At 33.4% G+C, this 18,425-nt stretch overlaps 1 protein-coding gene across 1 annotated transcript in view; it reads right to left on the bottom strand.

The window, feature by feature from the left end:
- The window catches only part of CACNA2D1 (calcium channel, voltage-dependent, alpha 2/delta subunit 1), a 328,431-nt gene that overhangs the window by 57,363 nt on the left and 252,643 nt on the right, over positions 1-18,425 (bottom strand). Inside the window, exons 12-16 of the mRNA XM_014528178.1 lie at positions 18,134-18,238; positions 7,675-7,753; positions 6,763-6,812; positions 5,062-5,151; positions 803-880 (exon numbers count right to left, since the gene is read on the bottom strand). Coding sequence (XP_014383664.1) covers positions 803-880; positions 5,062-5,151; positions 6,763-6,812; positions 7,675-7,753; positions 18,134-18,238 — 402 coding nt within the window. The remainder of the gene's footprint in view (positions 1-802; positions 881-5,061; positions 5,152-6,762; positions 6,813-7,674; positions 7,754-18,133; positions 18,239-18,425) is intronic.

Here is an 18,425-nt window from a genome sequence, read left to right as displayed (position 1 = left end):
TAAGTGCTATAGGTTCATTATACCATAAACTGGAAATAAATGGCCCTCAAATCAAAAATGACAACCAAACTACAAAATGACTATTTAGTATTCTCTGACATTCTTAAATTCCTTTTGCTATAAGCTAAGAAATAAGAATGTAACCCTATTGTTAAATCAAAAGTTTTAAAAAATAAGAAATGGAAACTAACAAGCACAAGATATTTTTCAGAACTTTCCAAACTTTAAGTGGGTAGCATTTTAATGCAGTGACAACATACCAGTGCTATAGAAATAAAAAAATAAAATTGCGAAACTCAATTATTTTTCCTGAACCTTAACATAGAAAACATAAATTATTTAAATCAGATCCTTGAGCTGCATGATGATTAAAGAAACAATGGTTTGAAGGGGAGTTGGAGGAGGAAGAACTCATTAAATATACCTATGTACACCTAAGACAAAATGGTTTTGTTCGGATGTTCTTTCTGAACTCCGTGAATGTCTTAGATGCATTTTAAAAATATGCACATAAGAGTACTGCCCATTCATTACATAATTACTCCCAGAGTCTGAACTTGTGTTCTCCTCAGGTCATAGTTAAAGAGGGTTAGGCTGAATCCTGTCTGTGGGGAAACAGAGAACTTGACCTGCATTTCCTTTTTCCCAGGTGGTTATCACAGAAGCAGCTGTTGCCCTTTACTTCCAGCCTCACAGTCAGTTACACTGTATGTACTTCCTTATAGAAATATCTTATCCACATTGAGCTTCAACGTCATCGTTTATCAGTTATTATTATTAATTTTATCAATTAACTTTTAACCTTTAAATTTGTCTTATTTTCAACTTGGCCAGTTATATTGAAGACCGGAAGAGTTCCAGTAATGACAAGTCCCAGTTCCTAAAAATAGAATCAGAGAGAAAAGGCAAATTAAAATTAAAACTTAAACTCTGTTCTACTGCATTAGTCTTTGATATCTGACATTGCATTTTATACTATATAAAGAGCCACAAAAAAACTAGTAATAGATTTTGAAAGATTGTTTTACAAAAAAATCAATAAAAATGTCTTAGAAATAATCAAGATCTATTAGGCAGCTATTGAAGCATGCAACACCTAAAATATTACTCTATAAGAGCACTGCAAATAACTTAAAATACAAAAAAATCAACTGACACCAAACATTTCAGTTATCCTGTTCTACTCTTTTCTTTATGGTGATAGTTCACCTAACATCAGAGGCCTCCATGAGCAGAGTGATATTAAAATATTATGTGCTTCAAATGATTTATTCACCTTCCTTTGTTGTAGCTTCATTCTTGATTTTCTTTTTCATGCCCTAGTCCAAGGCTTACATGCTAAATCACAAATGTGTTGCAGAATAACATTATGAACCAAAGAAACATGTTACAGATAACTGCATTTCTGGGATATTCTTGGTAAATACTATGCTGTTCAAAAGAAGTAATATCCTCCAAAATAAAGAGTAGTTTTCACAAAGTAAAATGATGTAGACAAAAACTTTAAGCATAAAATATGAAAGACTAGTCATGAAGCAGTTTAGTGTAACAATAATAAATCAGAATGTAGATGATATCATAGATTAAACTAGAGGACCAGTGCATGGACTCATGCACCAGTGGGGTCCCTCAGCCTAGCCTGTGCCCTCTTGCAATCCAGGACCCCACGGGGGATGTCAGACTGCCGGTTTCAGCCTGATTCCTATAGGCCAGGCTGAGGGACTCCACGGGTGCACCGGGCTGGTTTAGGCCCAATCCCCACAGGCCAGGCCGAGGGACCCCACTGGTGCACAAATCCATGCACCGGGTCTCTAGTATGCATATAAGATCTTTGTTTAATCTCTTCTACCCTTCCTTGAGATTCATCAGTCTGTTCCATGTTTCTATACCTGTGCATTGAGTGTCTGCCCCCTGGTGGTCAATGTGCATCATAGCAACCGGTCAAACAGTTGCTTAGGCTTTTATATATATAGATGAGACCATGGATTAGTCCAAATGAACTGATTTTCAAGTCAGAGGTTCCCTTTTCTTTATTACTGCCATCTGACTAATAAAGAAATATAAGCCACCTATATATTTACCACTACTTCATGTCAAACACCATTTTTAACAGTCATTTTTAAAATAATTTTAAAATTGTCAAAAATTTCTCAGCTAAGCTGAGAAAATAGTAAATGATATTAGTGAAAAATATTAGTGAATCTTCATGTGAATAATAACCCTAAATCCAAATCTCAGGACCCCTGTTCTCATTCCAGAAACAGCATGGTCTCATGGAGAAATGTCCTAGACTAGGGTTTAAAAATGTGCATGTGGGAAGCACAAAAATAATGGAAACCAAATAAAGTGAGGAAGGACAATCATAGAGAGGCTTTCAGTAGAACAAGATACTAAATTCTGGGGACAAATAAAGTTAAGGAAACATCTACACATAGCTGGGTGCATGATGATTTATACGTTAGCTCTCTAATTAGTCCTAAACAAGACCATTTGACAATGAAAGCATCCTTAATTAAATGTGCAAATTAATATTCACAATGAAAATATTTCATCTCAAAAGACTCAAAATTACAGGTAATTCATAAAACTAGTCCTCCAAAAATAATTAATTGAAGATGCATAGTTTAATACATGCTAGTAGAATAAGATAAGGTATATATGAATATAATCTCTTTCTTTGGATCACTTTTGCATTTGTATAGAATACTCTAATTAGCATATAAATACTGTAACATGTTCTAAAATAAGATACAAGACTAATATATTAAATAAATTCATGGATAAACTCATTGGTGGCCAAAAATAATTTTCTCCCTTATTTATACAGCAGACAGAAAAAAACACACATACAAAAAAAACACAACAACTGTACTCGTTTCTAGAGAATTAGAAAAGATCTCCCTTATTTATACAGCAGACAGAAAAAAACACACACACAAAAAAACACAACTGTACTCGTTTCTAGAGAATTAGAAAAGCGGAACAAAACAAGATTTCTGCTCTCCTGGAATTTATTTGATATTTATTTTCTAGAACCCAGCTCTTTTTCCCCCTCTCTCTTTTTATGTGCAGAACCTCACTTTACCTCCCAAATAAAGTGAACCCTCTATAATATTGCTCCTGTCTTGTTTCTGTCCTTTCTCTCATTATCTCCTGAAGTGACTTATGTATCATTCCTTCATATACCCAGCACTTCGCAGCTTCCATCCTGCATCCTGTGTGGTTCACTGCTAATCACCAATAATAAACACCTAACCTGAAGTGGAAAATCAGAAAAAAAAAATGCCACCATCTTTTTAACCTCACCCTACTTTATCTCAAAATATATGGCTTATTTCTTCTGAATTTCCAGATACCTTTTCCTTTGCTCATTATACTTATTACAGTCTTGGAATATTTTCCCTTTTACTTCTTAGTATAACAGTTATTTTGACCAGCATTTGTTTTGAATCTGCTATGTGCAGAGACTATAAACAAATAATTAGAAATATAAGATGGGTCACTTTTCATTTTCAAGTGAGTAAAAAGAATATGTGTTCTTTTTTGACATTTAGTTCCAGCTTATAGAACAGCATATTTAGAACCAACATTTCTTCCTAATGTCTTCTGTGCTATCAGTAAAAACCTTACCAACAGTGCACAAATGTTGGTGAATGAACTTCTGGTCATAGGAAATACTACAGGGCATAATTATTGACTCCTCCTATCATACTCTGTACTATGATGGATTTGGGAAAGGAAGAAATTTGGCCATAGCTTTAGATGACCATGTGACCTTAAATAAATATGTGATGTCAAGAAGGAACCCTGGACAGTAATTTTAACTAGGGCCTGAGGTAGCAAGCTTCACTTTATCGGCCTTAGCATGCAAGGCTGCTGCTAATAGTGCCTATGTTCCTTCTAACTTCCTGTATATGTTTATTTTACAAGAACCAAATGATAAGTAATTTAAGTGGGTTGCATTTTGCCCCTTGGGTTCATCGTTGTATTTAGAACAGTTGAATCAGCATATAATTAAATTTCAAGTAGGAAAAAGGGTTACTGAATCACTATGTACTTTTCAGAGCTTAGTACTTTGATTCTCTCTAATACATTAGTAAAATCATTAATAAAGTCTTATTAAGATTAAGCATATGAATATTTCTTAAGTATGATAATTACTGTCTATAACTTTCATATCAGGAAAGAAAAATTTACATTAACATTTTTTTTTCTCAGATTCAGCCCTATTAACATTTTGAGCTGGATGATTCTTTGTTGAGTGTGCGTGGTGGGAGGGTGGGAGCTCTCTCGTCCATAGTAGGGTGTTTAGCAGCGTGCCTGCAGGGCCTCTGCACCTCAGTCATCATGCTAGAAATATCTATGTAGGTATTTCCAAATGACCTGCGAAGGGGAAAATCACCCACAGGTGAGAACTTCCACCTTAAAATATAATTGAATACCTGTACTAAAGTTGTAGTTGTGTAATGGACAAGTGAACATGCTTTTGTTATTTCATACCAGATTTGATCACCTCAAGGACCTATTTTTATAAACATCTGGGGTTGACCTAAAGCAAGAGTTTATATATGAAGAGGTGATTAGGTTTGTATTGAATTCAGAATAAGGTAAGATTTCTTGCCTGTCTAACTGCATGTACTTCTGAGTTTTTTGGGGATCTGGCTGGATTTACCGAAGCTACAAATGCTTCTGCTAGTGGAGGTCTACTTTTAAAATACTTCAAAATTCTTGTTCAAGACCTGCAGTAACAGGTACTAATTCACAAGACTTTCAGCATTTTTCACATAGCTATTGAAAGAGTTATGGAAATGCCCATAAATGCATGGTTGGAAACTTTACATTCTTAATGGATCAACTAAAAAAGAGATAACACTTTATATCTGTGGTTCTCTACTATACAAGTATAGCTTTGTATTTAGATTATCTAAATTCTAGTTTAAAAAAGTTGCGATAGGGTTTTTAAAAAGGTTTAGTGAAATAGAAAAGAGAAGTGTCATCTACAAAGAAGTCAGCTGTGTGCTTTTGTTATGACAGTTTTTGGTTGAATAGCCAACCTCTTACCAGTGCATCCAGGTACACATTTGTCCATTGGACTTGCTTAGCTTTGTCTCCTGCTAAAACCATTGGTCTTCCCAGAACATCCAAATATTCCTATTTATTAAAAAAAAGTAAAATAGTTGAAAATTAAAAATGCTGTGTTAAAAAAACCATCTCCACAGAAGAAAAATTATCTAGAGTTAAAAATGAATATGGAGTCAAAATTATTAAGACAGTAAGCATGTAATCATTCAATTCCTACTTTGGGCACTCCTTAAATGGTATAACTACATACTCTGAATCAACATTATTTGACTTACATTATTTATAAAATATATCTACCCTAGTTTTTCCTACTAACAATCAAAACATTATCTTTCTGTGGCAAAGCCAATGATAAGTGAAATATGTTCCCTGTGAATTGTTTTATGTTAATCTAAACTATTTTAGGCTCTGTGATTTACTGGATGGAACTGCACAAATTTGAAATAATAAAGCAGCCACGTATTTGCTTTCATATCATAGATTGTTTGGCTGAAATTCAAAACTACATTTAAACATATAAAAGAATAAATGAAATACTATGCCAAATCTAGACATCAGACTCAAATGCAGCTGCTGTTTCATTTCAACATTCAATGTATTCAGAATTCATTTCCACAAATTTCACATTATTTAAGCTAAATTTGACTTAGTCTATTTTACAGATCCTCAGTTATATTCAAAATTGAGCTATGGTTTCAAACAGTAATTTATGAATACTTAAAAATAAAACATTTAAATTAATTGTTTCAATGTATAAAGTTACTGACCAGACATGTTTTTCTTTTTCTATGTATTTTATTTATTTATTTATTTTTCTTTATTAAGGTATTACATATGTGTCCTTATCACCCAATTGCCCCCCCCAAAACCCCCACTCATGCCCTCACTTCCCTGTTGTCTCATTGGTTAGGCTTATATGCATTCATAAAAGTCCTTTGGTTGATCTCTCCCCCTTAAATGGTTGTAGAAAAACCATCTCCTTGATGTAAATTTATTTTAAACAGGTAAATATATCTACAAGGGTTATTTGGGGATGTAAATTCTTAGTAAGAACTTATATAATTTGTCCAGAATAATTATAGTTTCATTTTCTATGTGATACCGACAACTGGAAAAAAACCTCATTTAAATTATTTGCAAGAGAATCAAGTTCAAATTACATGAGATGAGACTATTAGTAACTTTGATTGTATTTGTTTTGTACGATGTTTTTCACATCTGAGAAGAACAATATACTTATATATTTTATGTTTGAGTTTTAGAACCTTTGGAACCTTAATGGAATAAAAAGTAATACATTGCTGCCCTGGCTGGTGTAGCTCAGTTGGTTGGAGCCACATCACAGTGTCTCAAAGGGTCATGGATTTGATTCCCAGTCAAGGCCATATACCCAGGTTTCGGGTTCTATCTCTGGTCAGGAGGCAAGCAATATATGTTCTCTCTCTACCTCTCCCTTCCTCTGTCTCTAAAATCAATAAAAACATATCCTTGGGTGAGGAATAAAAAACAACAATACATTACCATAATACTTTGTTACAAATGTAATATTATGCATAAACGTAAACTTATTACGCAAAATATTTTCATTTTCACCTATTTTCTGCATATTGAGCACATATAATTCAGAAAATACCTTATACTTTGAAAACAATAATTTAATAAAGGTTTGAAAAACTGTACCTGAGTATTGATTCTTATTGCCCCAATGGAAGGAATTTCATAATAATAACCTGAAACATATGTATACATATTTATGAAAATATATTATAGAAGTGTTCATGCAATTATTTATGGCTTTGTAAGAAAAACATTTTTTCACCTTAACTGGCAAACAGTAAAATATTAACACCACCAATAAATTTAAAAATTACTGATTATTGTATATTCATTACAGATACATAGTTTATTAGAAATGTTGCTACATTATCTTACATTGTACAAAATAATTATTTTTCTACAAAACAGTAGTGAACCTGATAACATTAAAAATGTTTTCTATGGGGGAAATTATTGACAATGAATGATCATGAGTATCTGATAATCATATTTATATAAATATGTGCCTAAATATAACTTTAAGAATACATTTAGGTTCTTTCTATTCCTATGTGATCACTATTTATCTTTCAAATAATATCTTATATTTTTTCTGAGTACAAAGGAAATATGGACTTACTATACAAAATATGAATTATTTAGAAATGTGTAAAAATACATTTTTAAAACAACAATAATTTAACCAGACAAAAATGTACATATGTCACACTTTCTTATATCCAAGTTTTACGTAATTTAGGTATTCTTTCATTGTTAGTTTTTCACATTAAGGTTATATTTAATAAGCATCATTAAGTATCATTCAATATATTCTTTTATGAATGTACAATATCACCAGTGTCTGAATTTTTATATAATGTAACAAAAAGTCTGTTGTGTTGTTTTTCCACAGAAAACATTGTCAGCATCTTATTCTAGCCTTGAGTCCTATAAAATTAGCTACAACTTTAGAATATTTTAAATAATAATATGTAGAACTACAACTACCAAAATATTTTTTTTCTAATAAAACATGGTCATGAAAATGGATATTACCTTTATTTTCACAGGCCATCCACTGAATAGGTCCTCTGTCATAATTATGTTGACCAACAGAAAATGTGAATACACGTACCTGGTGCATAAACATTTAGGTATCTGTTAGGCTGCATACCCTTTAATTAAACTGCACAACAATATAGCTAAAGTAAAAAAAATAAAAGCATGTTTTTCATAGTTGATTAATGGGACAAGAAAAATTGAGACCAGAAAAGCATTATGGAAGGCACCAGACAGAAAAAAATATCACCACAGACTTCAGTTATGACATTTAAAGGTGCCCTGCACCATATCCTGATCCTATGGCAAGATCATAACTAAGGTTTTATTAGTAGAAACAGCATCTTTCAGGTCCAATCTAAGTTCACCTGTTTTACCTGGTTAAAACATATTATTTATATATCTAGTCAGTACACAATAGAAATTTCCCCATACTTTATAGGTATGTAGTGATAAAAATCCTATGTAATAAAAGGGTGATAAGCAAATCTAACGAACGGCAGAACGGCCGGCCGCTATGATGCGCGCAGACCACCGGGGGGCAGACACTCAATGCAGGAGCTGCCCCCTAGTGGTCAGTGCACTCCCACAGGGGGAGCACTGCTCAGTCAGAAGCTGGGCTCATGGCTGGCGAGTACAGCGGCGGTGGGGGGAGCCTCTCCCGCCTCCGTGGCAGTGCTAAGGATGTCTGACTGCCAGGTTAGGCCCACTCCCTATGGACATCCCCCGAGGGCCCCCAGACTGCGAATGGGCACAGGTGGGCTGAGGGACACCCCCCTCACTCACACACACACACACACACACACACACACACACACACTGAGTGCACAAATGTCGTGCACTGGGCCTCTAGTGTATACATAAAGGACATCATTATGCTTTTAGTTGCTTAAGGCAATTAAATTTAGTGATGTTTTTACTACTTTCACACTATGGAAATATTTAGGATGCATAGGTATGATTATGCTAGTTATATTACTTATTTTCTATAAAAGATGGTTGGTGTATATAAATATTTTAAGCTCCTACGATTTTTAAAGATAATCAAAATAGACAGTTTCTAACATGTTATAAAATATGCAAATCTTTAAAACTTTAATTGAGATAGTTGTTAACTTATAGTAATTTAAATACTTATTGATAGGTATTGAATTTAAATAATACTATAAAAGTGTAGAGGACAAATTTAATGATGCTAACAAGTATTTAATAAAATGGCTATTTAACATGGGTTGATTTTTACCAATTTAGTAATCTAAACCAATATTCTAAGTTCCACATTTTAGCTTTTTCTAAAGATAAACATGCAGAAAATCACTTTTCCATGATTTTCATGTTCTGGTTTGAACTATGTTAAGAGCTTTTCCCTAATTCATGTCGATTGACTGTTTGAATTGACATTTTCTAATTGTTTCATCTGTTTCATCTTTTCCACATGATTGCAGAGCTCAAATCTCAAAAGAGATTTCACATCTGTTCTCTGTTCTCTCACTTGTCTCGGCCACACAGAAACCACATTATAACAACCCCTGCCCAAAAATGTACATTGGGGATGTTGCCGTTTCACTTGTAAAGTTTTATGTGAGCCACCCTTAAGTCGTCCAGGTTTGCCTTAGCTGGTTATGTACGGAGCCATTCGGAGGACACAGCTGAGTTTTAATCACCTCAAGTTGCAAGAAAAAATGACTGGTTCTCGGTTAACAAAAGTGAGTGACTAATGACACTTTTTTTCCTCTCAAAATACAAGATTTATTTTCTTAAATTCTTCAATTGGATCCCTTTTTAGGCTGCCTATATATTTCAATGGAGTGTTACTGCTTATATAGTTGAACTTACTCCTAAATGGAAATACTTGTGGATAAGCAGGTTGGCCACCCTACTGATGACTCGATTTAAATGCTAGCCCCTACACAACTGTCACATGAATTCAGAGCAGGGAAAAAACCCAGATGCTCCAGAAAGCACTCGGGATTGTCTTTATAATTAACATGTGAAAGCATGTCTCCACTTTTCAACTTAAAGCATTGCTTTCTCTCATTGTTCCTGTTCCCACAACAGTGTTCTAGGAAAAAAATTTTCCATGAAACACTTTTCATTAAAAAGAAATAAATGAATACCACTAATATGTCTCTTCCAGGCAAGTATTTCTAATGACATAGAGACATAGATGCTACACTTAGACATACCATGTCATTATTTTGAGTGATGTTATTTATCAAATAGTCCAAATAAACACAAACCAGCCAAAAAAACATAAGGGTTAAAAAAGAAAAAGCTTGTAACTTTGCTTTACTACTAAAGTTTTTCCTACTCCCTTGGAGCCCTCCGAAGTCCAAATTAAGGGATTCAGGATCAGGGCTGGGTGTGGAAGTATACTTTCTGTCACAGTTATAATTTCATGACATTTTAAAGGACACTCATTTCCACCACCACCCCATCTGTCTTTGTTCATTTTTCACATAGGTCCTTGGCTATTTGAATATAACATTAACTGATTGAATCCTCCCCATATACAAATGTATATGCTTTAACTGTCAACATTTTTTAAAAATGTTATCTTTATAAAGCATTATATTTTTTATTTTTCAGTTATAATTTACTCATTTAAATATTTTAATATGTTTTTTATTTATTTTAAAGAGAGGAGAGAGCTAGAAACATCCACAAGAAACACATCAATCTGCTACCTCATGCACGCCCCCTACTGGGGATTTAGCCCGCAACCTGGGCATGTGCCCTGACCTGGAATTGAACCAGTAACCTCTTGGTGCATGGGATGATGCTCAATCCACTGAGCCACACCATCAGGGCTACTGTCAACATTTTAAAAGATATTTTTCTTTCTGAAATTTTCCGAACTCCATGAGGGTAATAAAATCTCAAGAATTTTAAATGTAACCTTTTTATAACTTCTGCAACTACCTTACCATTATAATATTTACAAAATCTGTCTACTATATCTAAGATTCTTATTTTTCTCTTGATGGATATATACACACACATACACACACACATATACATACATATACACCAATCAGATGCATGTTTATATTAAATGATTTCAGATTATCTTAGGATTTTCAGAAATAATTTAAAAAATATATATTTGGTTCAGAAAAAGTATACTAAGAATTACCTAAAATTTTAAATTCCTTATATGACAATGAAAAAAATCAATAAAATTATTTCACTTGCAGATGCCATAACTATGTCTAATTTAGCTTTGTTTTATACATAATAGGTAATTATGAAAGAATTTTAATTTCATAAACATGTGAAATACACGTTATAGTGCATGTACATGATGAATTAGTGAAATTTAAAATATTTTTTTTTCACACTGACTTTCCACTTGGACTTGAGATGGTATTCTTCCTATTCTATATAATATTACTGCCACCCTGTGGAATAATGAACTAATCTAAAATTCCAGCTACCCAGATCCACAGAGATGATTGCTATGCCCTGCTCTCATGTTTTCCACTTCTTTAAATTTACACTTCACATTTAGTTATAATTTTAGGTAAAGGAAAAATAAAGCGATTCCTTGGAATATGCACAATTTAAAAATCAAGGTAAACTACATTCCCGATTATGTATATTTTTAGAGCTCTTTTCTTATTAGTGCATTTGGATGGTCTTAAATAAAATGACACACAAAATAACTCAAAATCCTTAATGTGTACTCACACAAGCTATGTATTTTATCTAAAGTCTCAAATAAATTAATTTAAACCAACTTTATATCAAGACAAAGTCAACTTTTGTAAAAACATTACTTATGCTGCATTATACATTTATAATCACAATATTAGACTCATGTAACAAATGCAAACTAAAAACTTTTCTAAATAATATAGAAAATTTGCTAAATGTTCCTCAACTAATTTGTGTGATTTTCAACAGGCTCATGTTTCGAAATGTTCACTTCTGTGAGGTACATATATGAGACATATACAATCATAGATGGCTTTGAAAAATATTTTGATAATGCTGGTGCCCAGATCTTTAACAGAAATAATATGGGAAAGTAGTGTTAAATAAACATTGGATTAGGTTAAAACAGTTCCAAGATTACACTATTTTATCTATTGTATCTATTTTAGTGTCTTATAAATAAATGGAAATAAATATTTGTTAAATGAAAAAAAGCACATAGTCAAATGAGTGGTCTCAACTTCTCACCAGAGGGATCTAAGACATATGTCATGCTATCTGACATGTAAAGCAATTAATTATAACAGAGCAGAGCCGAAACAGGGCTCATAGCTGTCTTGCATTTTGTAATCAGGGCAGTTTCATTATATCATGGTAAATTCTTAACCTTTTTTTATGTTATTTAGACTTGCTCAATGAAGTTAAACAAACCTTTGCAGGCAAAATAAAATATACTTAATTCACGTACCACTTATGAACTGCATTAATTCCTAAAGAATAAAAAAAATTCTCATAACCTTTGACTCATGTTTAGTTGTATAAGCATAAGCATATGCATAGAAGCAATAGTAATTTAAGAGTGTATTTAATAAAATTAAACTAAAAACAATTAAACATCAGTCCTTACTAACCTCAAACTTTCATAATTGGCCTTTAGTTGTTTCAAAAACCAAATTTTCTCTGAATAGAGAAATTATAATTCCAATAATATAAAGCTGATACATCAAGTCTGCCTTATTTGATCAATTAAAAGAAAACTTTTAATTAACAAATTTTGTTATTTGAAATACATTACTGATTTGTTTCTTATAATATGCAAATGATTTATAACTTTATCCTACAATACTGGACTTCTGCTAATCTCTTTATTTTGTTTTGTTTGTTGAAGAATAAAATACTTGTCGTCAATTAAGATTTTTCCAAAGCCACAGGGTCAAACTATTTTAAAAAATCATAGGAATTTCTCGTTTCCCAGCAGAACACAGTTACTGGAAACTGTCACCTCGACAATTATCAGTTACCCAGAGTTCAAGTTTAATTTGCATTAGGCAAATCTCCAAGGAATAATGGAAATGAGACTATGAAGAAAGAAAGCCAATAAAACTAAAATAAAAACTTCAGCTATCGAAACATATTAGAGAAATGATGTCAGAAATGCGTTTTATTAATTTACTATGTGTACTAAAACTTTTGGCTTTACGCCTATAAAAATAGGAGATTGGACTGAGTATTTTAGAAGAAAATTCTGCAGTGGTTTCCAGAACTCACAAAGATCCCAGAATCCAGAGCATTTGAATAACCCATATCTCTAGTTTTATAGTATTATAAAGTAAATAAAAGTGTCCAAATACCCCTTTCACACTTTATTTTATAAAGCCCAATGATCTGAAAGGTACTTGCAGCCTGCAAAATTTTGACAGCTGAGTTTCATCCATCTTTGTCTGTTAAAGCTGTGGGAAACATGTCCTTCAGTGGTAAAATCCTGTTGTCCAACAAGAAGGAAGGCTCCTGGGTGGGCAAATGATGAGGGGAATAGCCACAGGGCTGCCCAGGAGAAGAGAGAGACAGAGGACCACCAGGCACATTCCACTTAAGTCTATGAAATGTGGACTGTAGATCGTTTAAACTCTTGACTCTGTCACTTAATAGCTGTGAGACTTTCAAAAAGTTACTTTAACTTCTCAAATTTTGAATTTCTAATTTCCAAAATGGCAATGAGGATGATAATAAAAATACTTTTATCATATGATTAATCCAGTTGAAAATAAAATGATACATGCAAAGCATTTATATTATGTGAAAAATTGTGAGCTCTGTACATATTAGCTACGGTAATGAAGATGATGATCATTATAACAACAGTAACAGTGATGACTAGAATGTCTTCTGTAGTCAAACCATCAGAATTCAAAGAGGTAACGTTTCCCATTAGTGGGACATTAGCCTTTCATGCCTCAAAATGAACTTAAAATTCCTCAAAATATTACCTTTCTAAAGGAAAAAATTTGGCTCACTCTCTTACATTTAACAATAAGCTCTAAATAAAATAGTCTAATATTGTCTAAATGTCATTTTGTTCCTATGAGATATGTCTGTACGGAATTTCCAAGGGTCTGACAGAAGCAATAATTTAATTGATGTTTGTTGGATTTGTTTAAGTTAACAATATGAAACAACTTTAAAAAGAAAAATGAAATGCAATAGTCATCTACTTTTATCTAAAAGAAGCAGGTATTTCTTTTTCTCTCATATCTTACATGTGGGTGCATAACACAGATACATGACTTGGGATTATGATGGTATTTTTAATTTATAAACAACAATTATAATGAATCACCCTTACATGATCAGATTATAAGGAGGAAATTTTGAGTTCCCCCTCCTTCTGCCTTCATTTATAGTACTTTATAAGGAAAGAATAAGTTACAGGCCCATTGCATTTCCAAGCAATTTGTAACTCTGCAAAGACTGCTGTCAGCTGAGATATCAGAAAATAAGCAATATAGTGATTTATTTCAGATGTTATTCTTGAGTAAAGCCAAATACTTTACTGACACTAATAATGAGAATCCTCATGAAAAACTATGTGTTGGACTGATTAGGGTCAATGGAAAAGTGCCATTGATACAATCATTTTTATATAAACTTAAATCCTCCCTACTTATAAGATGATGTGTAAGAACAGACCGTCAATTTTACTCCACATTCCAATTATAAGACAAATATTGTTTTAAGCGACTTCCCATTAAAAGAACAAAGCTATGAGTTTCTCCTGACATTTATGGATTTCTTATGGTTTACCTCAGGTGCATATTTATTGCATATTTACTGATATCTAGTATGTCAGTAATCATGTAGCAACTACTGTGTTTCAAGCACTGTGCTAACCACTAAGGGTTCAATGGTTGGTTATAAATTAACACAAACCTTACCTTATAATAGAGGGGAGTTCAAATTAAAGAGTGAACAAATACATTAGTAAAATTAAAAATGGTAATCTGGGAGAAAGAAAACAAAAAGAAAAAGGGATGCTGACATAGAGAAAGCTAAGGGAGTTTCTGGGGGAAGGGGCCACTCTAGAAAGACTGGGTGAGGAAGACACCTACAGAGATATATTGTAAACAGAGGTGTTCATCTATCAATAAGGCAGCCACAGAAAAAGGAGAACGGAATGCCTTTTCTGATGTGAAGTTTTAACACAAACAATGGGCAATCCCAATCGCAGGTGATGCCGTTCTACCTAGAAATTACTTCAAGTGCAGTTTCTATCCTCTGAGGTTTATGCTATATTTTATACTTTCTGCTTAATTAATACTTAACCTCATTTTTCATAAGATTTGTTTTAGATATTAAAGATTATAAAATACATGAAGTAATATTACTCAAGACTGAAGGAAATATATCCTATATAATAAAGACCTAATGTGCTAATTAGGCCAGATGGGGGAATGACCTTCCAGAATGACCAGTGGGCGGGGCCGGTACCGCAAGGCAGCCTGGGCCACGAGGCAGCCGGGGCTGAGTGGGCCGAGGCAGCAGGGGCTGTGAGGGCCGAGGCAGCCGGGGCTGAGTGGGCCTACTCTTGCACGAATTTCATGCATCAGGCCACTAGTCTGATAACATTTTCCTTAGTTTAGGTAACTGTCAACATTAACTTTATTCAGAAAGAAACGAATGTAAATAAACCTGTTAAAGAGGAGGACACAGTCACACACACATGCACAAAACCTGCCTTTGATAATCTCTCTATTGGCAGGGCCAGTCTTACAATGCAATTATTGCTTTCAGCTACCCAGTAACTCTGGTATAAAATAATATATTTGATTTTATCAACAAGGTATAGTTCCTGTTCTAACGTTAAAAATCATTTGGAAACTGTTGAAAGTATCTTTTTTTTTTTTAGAAAAGTTTTATTACAGATATTTTAGAAGCAGTGCATTTGTTAAATAGTATTAAATAATTTTACACATCTGGCCCAGCCAGTGTGGCTTAGTGGTTGAGCATCGACCTATGAATCAGGAGGAGGTCATGTTTGATACCCAGTCAGGGACATGCCAGGGTTTCAAGATCAACCCCTAGTCGGGGCATGCAGGAGGCTGCCAATCAGTGATTCTCTCTCATCACTGAAGTTTCTGTCTCTCTCTCCATCTCCCTTCCTTTCTGAAATAAAAACACATTAAAAAAAATTTACACATCTGAATGCCCTCATTATCATATGTTTGAACATTCATTCTAAAGGCTTTATTCTTGCCTGATGAAGTAGCCAGAGAGAGACAAGAGAGAAGGCAATGAATTATTTTCCATGAATAATTTTCCCTACCATCTGTTGAAAAATTGAAAATTTTCACTGTTACCATATAAAACACATACACAGAGTCAGCCATTTGTGATTTGCTTTAAAATTTTATAGGGTATAGATTATATCTCGCTACTTTGGATTTGATAGAAAATTAGGACAGACTTTTTATTTAATTAAAAAAAAAATGATGTATCTATTGTCAGATGATTAAATTTTATAGCTATTCATTATTTTGAAAATTATTCCCCATCATATGCTTTTTTCCACTTGTTCTCATTCATTTACTAGTTGTTTTGAAATACCCACTTTATTAATTTTCACTGCCTTTCATTTTTTAATTCTGAGAATTAAGCTAAGAATCAGAGAGCAATGTTCTAACTGGCGAGACAAGCTTAAATGTGTGATGTTAAGCAACCCCTTTGCTATTCTACAGAAGGGCCACTATCTTAATTTTGCTGGGCCTGGAAATTATCTTTCAGCTCTGTGTCTGGTTTTACTTTTCTTTATTCATTTGTTTGGACTCTCTGATAGAGTTCATTTTACTTTTGGCACCATTTTTAAGGATGTCTAGTACACATGGGTGAGCCCTAAGGAATGGCATTGCGGCAGGTAAAGATTAGAAAGCGAATTCATTTTAATTTGAAACAGCTGTGTGAGGAGATTAACATGGATTTGGTTTTAAAGCTGTACCTATCTATAATCCCCCAGAGTAATACATTTCGCAAAAGAACCCAAACATTCTGTTCTAACTCTCAAATGTTTTGGCCTCATTAAATTGTGCTGTGTATCTGGAGCTTCATTCATCAGTTCTCCGGATGCACCTCATCACACCTACCTGGGTGCTCTGAGTGATTTCTGGTGTCAAGTGGATGAAAAATGATTGTAAATGAAGCATTTAGCAGCCATATTAATGTCAAGCAAGAGGCTTGGGAGAAAAATAGCATTCAAAGAGTAGTTTTCAGATCTTTTTTAAAAAGCTAATCAAACTTTCTTCATGACTATAATTTTGGTATTTTTAAGCTACAAATGAACTTCTTGTTTAAAGAGCATGTTTTAAATAAAGTTATAATCAAATATAGACTTTTTAAGAGTACTGAAAATGTATATATCTAAATCTATCAAATTTCACTTTTACACATTGGTCATTTGAAAGATCATATGGCTAGTGAAATTCTGAGTTGATAATTATGTATCAAATATTAATTGAGCAGGTATGGAATTGATCTATCATACATATCCTTAGATGACAAAGATAGACAACTATCTTCCATATCAGGGTCTGTGGGTTGCAAATGCCTTAGACAGGGTCTGTAGGTGCATGGAAGATTGGGAAGTTTGAATGATGAGAGGAAGTCAGAAAAGATTCTTCAATTCATCCACAACAATGTGAAGATGGTGGAAAAAAAATCTCCCTTATACAGATACATACTATTTTTAATATATACATATATGTGCTAATATATACATATGTCCTTGACATAAACAATTAAATATGTAAATGCTATTTGAACAAAATGCAAATACATTCAAAAGTAGAACTGAATTAAAAGTGTTTGTTGGTCATCATTTATTTTCATTTAGTAGTTACAGAACATGGCAATACCAGGAGATGAAAATGTGTTTGTTTAACAAAGTTATCCCATGTTAGAAAATAAGGAAACTATTGAACTTCAAGAACATCCTAATTTTTATGTTAAATAAAAATAAAATTTATTTAAAAATCATATAAACTAAGGGCTAATTACTGAATTTTCAAAGTTGCTTTGGTATTGACAAAAGATATGTGTTTTTAAGAGAAGTGCATGTCCTTAAAGCACAATAGACAATATATTAACAGAAATTCAGCAGTATTGCATATGAGAGGTTCATTAGTTTTACAAAAGTAAATGTGATATGAATCATTTAACATGAGGTGTAGCATGTCACAAAATGCCTTTGTTAAAAAAAAATGAGCTTGGCAGGTGTGGCTCAGCGGTTGAGCATCAACCTATGAACCAGGAGAGCATGGTTCGACTCCTGGTCAGGACACATACCTACGCTGAGGGTTCAATCCCTGGTCCAGGTGCCTATGGGAGGCAAATGATCAATGTTTCTCTTTCACATTGATGTTTCTCTCTCTTTCTCGCTCCTTCTCTCCCCCACCTCCACTCACTCTAAAAATCAATAAAAAAAATATCCTCTGGTAAAGATTAAAAAAAAAGATTGTAAAATTGCACTCACTTTTCTGTCTTTGTTGTATTTGGCAAATATCTCCTGGGCTCTCTCCTCCCCTCCATCCGTGAACAGCATGATAATCTTATTGCAGTTAGCTCTGGAAACATTATACTGTAAAGAAAAGATATATATGTGTATGTCATTCATAATAAAAGGTAGAAATATAAAGCATATGAAAGAGCATGAAGAGGATGCAAGTAATTAGTAAAATATATGCCCAATATGTTTATCCTAAGAACTGGTTCCTGGATCAGTTCAGGCCCATCCCCTCACAGAGCCTCCCTTCAGCCACCCCCAC

The sequence above is a fragment of the Myotis brandtii genome, unplaced genomic scaffold, assembly GCF_000412655.1.
Source record: "Myotis brandtii unplaced genomic scaffold, ASM41265v1 scaffold621, whole genome shotgun sequence".
In the NCBI taxonomy this organism is placed as follows: domain Eukaryota; kingdom Metazoa; phylum Chordata; class Mammalia; order Chiroptera; family Vespertilionidae; genus Myotis; species Myotis brandtii.
This window is presented reverse-complemented; position numbering and strand designations above follow the sequence as displayed.